A 10,000-nucleotide genomic window follows, 5' to 3' on the forward strand; every position below is an offset into this window, starting at 1 on the left:
CACACACACACACATATATATACATATATAATAATATATAATATATAATATAAATATATATATATATATATATATTTATATATATATAGATATAAACAGCGTAAAGGTGGACCATTGGAAAACGTTGTAATTTGTTTCAATACTTTATTTCCTACGTTTCGTAATATCATTATTACATCTTCAGGAATCTGTTAAACAATAAATAAGATTACTTTAAAATTACTTTAAAAATTACTTTAATATTACTCTAAAATTCAACTATAAATTACAACTCAATTAAAAAACATACAGAAACGAAAACAAAAAATAAAAAGACCAAAGACCGCTAACCAACCTTATGCCGAGAAGGCAAGAGACAGAATGACAAAACATAAATAAAAGTTAGCTCAGGTACAGTTGTGTGGAGGAGGTCTGGTAATTTAACTGGGGAACCAGTTGTTTAATAAATAATGACTCTAGGATAGGCAGTTCGTATGCATTGTTTGCTTGGCCTATGATTCGGAAATGGCTTCTTTCTATATATATTTTACAATTTTTTTTAATGGTTTCTTATATTAGAATGTTCGGGATTGAACTGCCTATCCTAGAGTCATTATTTATTAAACAATTGGTTCCCCAGTTAAATTACCAGACCTCCTCCACACAACTGTACCTGAGCTAACTTTTATTTATGTTTTGTAATTCTGTCTCTTGCCTTCTCGGCATAAGGTTGGTTAGCGGTCTTTGGTCTTTTTATTTTTTGTTTTCGTTTCTGTATGTTTTTTAATTGAGTTGTAATTTATAAATGTTGAATTTTAGAATAATTTTTAAAGTAATTTTTAAGTAATTTTAAAGCAATTTTATTTATTGTTTAACAGATTCCCTGAAGATGTAATAATGATATTACGAAACGTAGAAAATAAAGTATTGAAATGAAATACAACGTTTCCAATGGTCCACCTTTTACGCTGATGTGTCCATCTGGCCGTCGCCTTCCTCTGTCTCCTGATATATATATATATATATATATATATATATATATATATATATATATATATATATATATATATATATATATATATATATATATTAATATATATACATGCATATATATGTATATATATATATATAGATACATATACATATATACGAGAAATACAATTTATGTGCATTCATTCCTGAAAGACGTAGTGCAATAACCGCTGGTTTGCACATAGCAAACACGGAAATACTTTACGAGACTATATTTTTGACAGGTGCTAAATGCGGTCTGTTGCTCTCTACATTCTTCTGAAACCCATCAATCATATTCCGTATGTAATTCCCCTGAAAATGTTTGAGATACTGATAGCTCTCTAGAGTATAACCATAATACTTAAGTTATGTAAATCGATTAACTGTTGAAAGAGAGGAATAAGCCGATCGTATATAGCATAGTACACCGAAACGAAAGTCTTCTAGTGTTGAATTACTTTTTTTTTTCTTTTAAAAAGTAAATTAATAAATACATCAATAAACGAATTCAATTGCTGTGCAGTCTTGAAGTTTACTATTGCATCTTGTATAGTTGAGATTAAACATGGCGCAATCCGATCTCCAGCTTACTCGGAACGATTGAAAGATTTGCCCTTCACGCGTAATTTGTAAACATTATATTCCTGGCTTTTTACGTATAAAATTAAAACGTGCTAAAATCTACGGTCAAACAGACCATTGATTCACCAATGAAACTTAAAATACTATACTTTATTGGATATAATTTTGTTATACTGTTTAACAGGTACATTATTGTTTATTCAGGTACACTACTTTTTTTTTTTTACATTTTCATTCTAATTTATAAATCATAACTTTCCTATCCTAAGATTCCTGTCTCTCTAACTTAAGGAGAAACATCTTTTTCAGACCGTTTTAAGCTCTTAAATAGTGATATGAAGCAGATACTTACGATGAAGATATATGAAGATATTTCGAAATGGAAGCAATGTAACGCTAACTTTAAGCAGCTGAACAATTTATATAATGCATAGCGTTGCGTAAAATTGCACCCACTACACGTTCAACTAAAATCGCCTAATACTACTTAAGTATTTCAGCTCCGATACTGGTGTGAAACTTTCAATTCGTGTCATCGCTTTTGCTAAACAGAATATAATTATGAATGATAAAATCGAGAAATGACAGTAACACAAGGCAGGCGCTGATTTTCTGTACATTTCTAAATGAGGGGAATAAGGGTGTCATGAAAATGCAGTCATGATCAGAATGAACCATGATGTTCATAATTAATGGAAATAAAGATTTCAAAGCTCTTATAAAATTAAACTATTGGAATGAGTCTCTCTGTCTCTGTCTCTCTCTCAATAATACACGTTTAAAATTGTAAAAGTATTGATATCACAATAAAAAAAAAACCAGAAAGCAAAAGAAATTCTATTATCGAATTTCTCTCTCTCTCTCTCTCTCTCTCTCTCTCTTCTTGCATATTTCACAATCGCTTTGTTACCTATAAGACGGTCTCTCTCTCTCTCTCTCTCTCTCTCAATCATATACGTTTAAAATTGGAGAAGTATTGAAATCAAAATAAAAAAAAAGAATTAAAAATAAATTCTTTTATGGAATCTCTCTCTCTCTCTCTCTCTCTCTCTCTCTCTCTCTCTCTCTCTCTCTCTCATATTCCACAAAAGCTATTTTACCTGGCAAAGTTAAAAGTTAAAATCGATTAATGCACAATGGATTCTCTCTCTCTCTCTCTCTCTCTCTCTCTCTCTCTCTCTCTCTCTCTCTCTCTCTCTCTCTCTCCATGTCAGTATCATTGTATTCCACATAGCATTTAAAATTGGAAGAGTAACGAAATCAAAATACACAGATTGTAAAATAAATTCTAACATCTTTCTCTCTCTCTCTCTCTCTCGCTCTCTCTCGTCTCTCTCCTGTATATATATATATATAATACTTCTATATGTATATATATATAGATATATAGATATCTATATTATATATATATATTATATATAGTATATATATATTTTATATATATCTATATATATATATATATATATAGATATATATAGATAGATAGATATATATATATATATATATATATATATATATATATATATATATATATATATATATATATTATCTATATATATACACATTCATGTCAGTCTTATGAATTCAGCAAGTGCTTTTAAAATTGGCAAGGTAACAGAATCAAAATCTGACATAATTAAAAACGACTGATACACGACGATTCGCTGTCTCTCTCCCGCACGAAGAGCGATAAAAAAAAAATGCAAAACACCGACCCCCCCCCCCCCCCCCCCCCCCCCCCCCACCCCCCCCACCCCCTTGACAGCAATGACACTAGATGTGGGCAACACCACGAGGGAAGCCAAGCGAGAGAATGGGCTGCTGGCTGGCTGGCTGGTGCCGGGACTTAGAGCCACATCGGTGGGTCAGTTACCTGCGGAGACTGGCAGTGTGAGGACGGGTTCCGGGGTCGCTGCTCTGTCTGTCTGTCGATCGTTTCGAGGTGTGACAGCAGAAGCAGGTCTAGGTCTCTCAGGTCTCCTCGTTCATTTTGATCTATAGGGCAGCTTCTATGCCAAGCTGCCGGTGAGAGGGGATTTCGAGAGATATGAGCTTCCGGGCATGATACCAGTGCCACGGATGACATTCCAGTGACTTGGGAGGATGTATGAATGGTGACGGTTTCCAGTAGATCCTCGATATTGGAAAACTTTTATTTTTCTGTTGAAAATACCGAGGAAGGGGGGGAAAAGTTGGGGATACATTCTGTTGGTTTCTGAATCTACTTTTCAAAAAGCGAATGGATTTCCTATTTGGAGGATGACGTCTTTCAAGTGCAGTCATGTGGACTTTATCGAGGAAGAAAATTGAAGTTTATTTTTTTTATTCACTCGAAGTAATGGGATCTGAATAATCGAGGGAGTTATTGCTCAGAAATATTATCCTTTAGAATGAAGCAAACTGACGCCTTATGACGTTTTAAGAGACGATGCGACGAAGCAGCAGCCAACTGCTTACGAACCATGCATCGAAGGACACACTCGTTCATCTAAGAGTCACTCTCGTCGCATGAGAGGTTTTTCGTTCGAATAAATCTGAAGAGGAAAAGTTGAAGATAGTGTCAGTCGAGTGAGAGTCGATTCTGCCTCGTGTTTTTGTTAGCCAGTGTTGTGATAAGTGCCAAATACTGTGAGTGCCACGATGAAGGTCTTATTCGCGCTTTTCGTCTTATACGTCGTGACAGCTGATGGAGCCAAACCTAAAGTTCGGATTGGACTCGAACACAGTAAGTTCATGATAAAATTGTTAAGTCTTTCAATCACTTGTGCAAATGAAGACTTCAGCACCATGAACACATCTTTTTTATTATACACATACATAAAATATGCATACATACATACACGTTTATGGTGGTTATTTATGAGTTTACCATAAGCGTGTGAATATATGCATATGTATATACATATATCCATACATTAAATTTATGTTGATTGTTTATGAGTTCACCATAACATGTGAAGACATACATACAGAAATACACACACACACACACACACACACACACACACACACACATATATATATATATATAATATATATATATATACATACATGAATATATATGCATGTATGTATACGTATACGTATGTATCTATGAATGTGAATGGATACATTCGCACATATGGTAAACACAAACAGTCAACATAAGTTTAAGGCATGAAATTTTGAATGAGAGTTCAGTTATCATGAATTCTAAAATTTTCACGAATTAAAAAAATAAAGAAATAAAAATACGCGAAAATCATATACGTTGCCTCACCAGTGAAAATGATATGAAACGGAAGACAAAAATACAACCTATGATATCAGAACCTCACAAAATTTAAATGCTGATGACGTTTTGCAGTGATGTTATGTAATGGTAAAATAAACAATTCTAATATCTTTTACTTACTGCTTTTGTCGTTTCTTTCTTTGTTTCGAGTTTTTACTGTCAGTCTTTATATCCCTGTTTGTCTATAAAAATTAATCATAAATGTTTTGCAGTTTTGAAAAGTGACAAAAACATTAAAACATTAACAGAATTAAATTTTCTTGAAGGTATGTACGCAAGCATAATCAGTTACGAACGTTATATATATATATATATATATATATATATATATTATATATATTATATATATACTATATACATACATACATACATACATACATACATACATACATATCATACATACATACATACATACATACATACATACATACATAAATCCGACCCTATAATCAATTTATGAATGTTCTCGTATACCTTTAAGGGTATGCACCAACAAACCATTTATACACTCAGGTGTCTTTTACTCTAAATAATGTAATGCATTATGAAAAATGACACGTGGAAAGTTCGAATACAATAAGCAATATTTATAAAAATCCTCATTTTAGAATTTTTTTGTAGTACGTCATTAATTCCAATTTCCGCTCCACTTCAATATAATAATGGTAAATCATTCACCTGGCCGGTGATGGTATAATTAATGAGAGCTGGCATCATTCTGACTCATTATTTCCACTTCTGTCAATAAATATGAGCTTAAATTTGTTACGGGCAGGAAGCAGTTTTCATGAACTTTAAAATCCATTTGAGACCTTGAACCAATACTTCATGGTTGTCTATTATATATGTGCTTGGGGAGTCTAATTTTTTCTTTACTTAATAAATTTAAGCAAATATCTTTGGGGATGAGGTTGCTAGCCCAACCCCTTTGTTTAAGCCCTTTTTACCACGACCACAGTCGAGTTACTATCAGGTATATAGGTCACTACACAAGTCTACAAAACTCTTCTTCTTCCCTAAACCCTTTACTGTGACAAGATGAAAATATACTTTAATGTTTTATACGTCTAAAAATGTAGAGGCAAAATCCTTTTCCATTTAGCAATTTTTTTTAATCCAATATATTACGAAAGAATTCAGTTATAAAGATTTTTTCTAACGGCAACAGAAAAAATAACGAACTATTTTCATGTTATTTTTTTAAACCCTTCGTCATACCAAGACGAAACTATATTTTATATATTTTATATATTTTAAACATAAAATCAAAATAGAACAGCGCTTCGCAAGTGTTTTCTAAAACTGAAGGATGAAAAAATTAATAAAAATAAAATATACCCAGTGCTTCTTACTATTTTTCCTGTCTATATTAAAAAAAATATAAAAACTATTATCACAAACGTTTTTCCAAGCCCAAAATGATAAGACGAACAAATGTGAGTTAAGGTTAAAGCTATCATTCGAAGCTTGCCATTGCATGATTTTTTTAGTATTTACTTGCAGTCGTTATAAACTGAACCTTAATCTTTTTTTACTGTCAATCGTATAAACTGAACTTCAAAGTAAAGTCCTGTACAACAATTTCGTAAATTTCAACCATGTCACTCCTCAGCTTCAAACGGATTCCAACGCGTACCTCGACATTACTGCAACATTTATATATATATATATATGTATATGTTATATATATATATATATATATATATATATATATATATATATATATATATATATATATATATATATATATATATATATATATATATATATATCTATATATAATTCGTTTTCTCGCCCATGTAATAGCCTACGTCAGCATCCCAACGCCGTGAGACCAAAAATCCATTGTGGAATCCCCCCAAACCCCCTCAAACACCCCAACACCCCCAAATTTATGTGGCCAGTGCCCTCGGCAAACACGTGCCCCGGATCTTCTCACCTATGACGGACTCGTATGATGTTTACCTGTGGCCTGATTGTGTTGGAGGGGTGTTGCTGCTGAGTGACTCAGGGCAATGCTCTTGTATACATTGCTGTCATTGTCATTACCAATGTTAGGATTATAAAATATTTCCTATATTTTTTCATAGTTACTGAATTAAGTTTATCGTAACGCAAATTTAGTTTGAAGTACTGTCCTACTTTTCCTGATAATACTACTGATTGAGTGATTAAAAAAAAGATTAATTTCCGCAGATACAACTACAATAGTTAGCGAGATACATAAAAAGAGGGTCTTCTTCATAATAATAATAATAATAATAATAATAATAATAATAATAATAATAATAATAATAATAATAATAATAATAATAATAATAACAATACGAAACACAGAAAGGAGGGCCTCCTACTCCTCCCACTCCTCCTCCTCCTAATAATAATAATAATAATAATAATAATAATAATAATAATAATAATAATCTATTTCCATATGAAATCTTACTCTATTCATTACGAAGTTAGTTATGCTTATAATTTGAAGAAATGTTTGACCTAGGGCGAAATTACTCTATATATTTTTTTCTCTTACGATTATCAACTATCACATTATAACCAATAGTTATTTTTGTGTGATATGGAAGCCTCTTTACTTTATTTATACACATAAAAAATCTTACGATAAACAAATTCGACATAAGGCATCCTTCCTTCCTTTAATACTTTATAAACTGCTTAATTAACAAAAATGGTGGAGGGGTGATCTAATTGGAAAAATAACCAATAAAATATTTAAACATACGCAAAAAATAAAATCTATCTTGAAAATTCTGATAACAAATGACAGTACAAATCAGTAACTTATAATACAACCATTAAAAATCAATTAATAACCTTAAGAATTCTGATAAAAAAATGACAGGACAAATCAGAATACTATAATACACTCATAAAAGATACATTTATCTTAAGAATTCTAATAACAAATGACAGTACAAATCAGTGGCCTATAATACACTCATTGAATATTAATTAATTATCTTAATTCTGATGACATTTAATGTCAGTACAAATTAGTAACCTATGAACTACCCATTTAAAATTAATCAATTATCTTAAGAATTCTGATAAAAATTACAGTACAAATCAGTAAACTATAATATGCCCATTGAAAATAAATTCATCTTAAGAATTCTGATAACAAATGACGTTACAAATCAGTAACCTTTAATAAACCCGTTTAAAATCAATTAATTTTCTTAAGAATTCTAATAACAAATGACAGTACAAATCAGTAAACTATAATACACTCATTAAAAATAAATTTATCTGAAGAATTCTAATAAAAAATGACAGTACAGATCAGTGGCCTATAATGCACCCATTAAATATTAATTAATTAATCAGTTACCTACAATACACCAATTGAATATTAATTAATTATCTTAGGAATTTTGATAAGAAATGACACTAAAAACCAGTAAAAAACTATAATACACACATTGAAAATAAACATCTTAAAATTCCGATGAGAAACGACCATAAAAGCCATCTGAAATTAATTCTGGCAAAAGGAAAACCCCCTCTGAGAAATATTCAATAAGAATATCTTAGCCAGAGATTCGAGAAGCAGCCGATGATATGTGAGGCCGTTATTCAGTCCTCTAAGGATGCATTCGTGTGGGTTGCATCGATGGAAAAGACCCAGATAACGTTTATCACGGGACTTTGCAATATCGGCTTTCGCTGCTGCGAAGTCTCTTCGTATATAAACAGCTCTTTCTTTTTTAACTTCTGTGTTTATTCCTGCTTTTGTGTTTGGTGTTTCCTAAGTTTTTCATTTATTTTTTTTACTTCAGTTTAAAATTTGTTCATTCAGTATTTGATTTATGTAGTTTCGGTGTTTTTTCACTCAGTTTAAAAACTACTTATGTGGTTTTGGTGCTTTGTAATTTTTTCACTTTTTTCCCCTCACTTATAAAACCATTTATTTAGTTTTGATGCTTATAAATTTTTTCACCTTTTTTCCTTAGTTGAAAAAAGTTATGCAGTATTTATTTATGTATTTTTAGTGCTTTGTATGTTTTTCACTTTTCGTTTTCATCAGTTTAAAAACCATTTTTTTTCATTCAGTATTCATTCATGTAGTTTTGGTGCTTTGTAAGTTTTTCACTTTTGTCCCCTCAGTTTGAAAAAATATTCATGCAGTATTTATTTCTGCATTGTTGGTGCTTCGTGAGTTTTTCACTTCTTTTCCTCTGTTCAAAAAACATTTTTCAATCAGAATTTATTTCTGTTCTTTTCGGTGCTTTGTAAGTGTTCCAACATTTTTCTCTTAGTGTCAAACAGGTTTTTTTTTTCAGTAATTATTTCTGATGCTTTTTAAGTTTTCCCTTTTTTTCTCTTCGTATAAAACAAATCAGGGTTTGCAAGTTGTTAGTTTTTTTCTTCTGAATTTTTTTTTGCCAGTATTGATATCTGTATTCGTTTTTGGGTTATTTGCAAAAATTTTCACTTTTAATTAGTGTAACAAGTTTTTTTATACAGTATTCATTTCTGTGTGTGTGTGTGTGTGTTATTTTTTTTTGCAATGAAAGTTTTCACTCTTTTTTTTCCACTTCGAATTAAAACAACAAACTTTCTTTATTCAGTATTTCTCTCTTTATTTCGTTTTCGGTGCATTGTAAGTTTTTCACTCATTTTTCTCTTCCTATAAAAACCGATCTTTTTTTTTCACTAATTTAGTATTTATGTCTCTGCTTGTTTTTGTGTATTGCAAGTTTTTCACTCTTATTTTTCTTTATATAAACCAGATCTTTCTTATTCATTATTTAACTGTGTTAGTTTTTATATTTTGTAAGTTTTTCGGTGTGGGCGTTTGTTTTCCTTCTATAGTTTATTATAATCAGATGTTGTTTGCTGATTTTACTTCATAAAAACTCTTATGAGTTTCTTTGTCATATGAATGCATATTTTATATGAACTGGTGAATATAATAATATCAGTAACATAAAGAAGACGTTTACACACACATACACGCTCACAAATAATATATATATAGATATATCTATATATATATATATATATATATATATACATATATAATATATATATATATATAATATATATATATATATATTATATATAACCTATATTATATATATATATATATTGCGTGTGTGTGTGTTTGGTTGTGTATGTGTGTGTGTG

General features: G+C 30.6%; 1 protein-coding gene across 2 annotated transcripts in view; it reads left to right on the forward strand.

Annotated features, from left to right (window-relative positions):
* Positions 1–3,435: 3,435 nt before the first annotated feature.
* Positions 3,436–10,000, forward strand: part of LOC135211056 (nephrin-like) — a 223,005-nt gene continuing 216,440 nt past the window's right edge. Inside the window, exon 1 of one of the 2 annotated variants that reach the window (XM_064244113.1) lies at positions 3,436–4,300. In XM_064244113.1, the coding sequence (XP_064100183.1) occupies positions 4,216–4,300 (85 nt within the window). In that variant the 5' untranslated portion in view covers positions 3,436–4,215. The remainder of the gene's footprint in view (positions 4,301–10,000) is intronic. The other variant, XM_064244112.1, reaches the window with a different exon arrangement.

This window comes from Macrobrachium nipponense, chromosome 4 (genome assembly GCF_015104395.2).
Source record: "Macrobrachium nipponense isolate FS-2020 chromosome 4, ASM1510439v2, whole genome shotgun sequence".
Classification (NCBI taxonomy): domain Eukaryota; kingdom Metazoa; phylum Arthropoda; class Malacostraca; order Decapoda; family Palaemonidae; genus Macrobrachium; species Macrobrachium nipponense.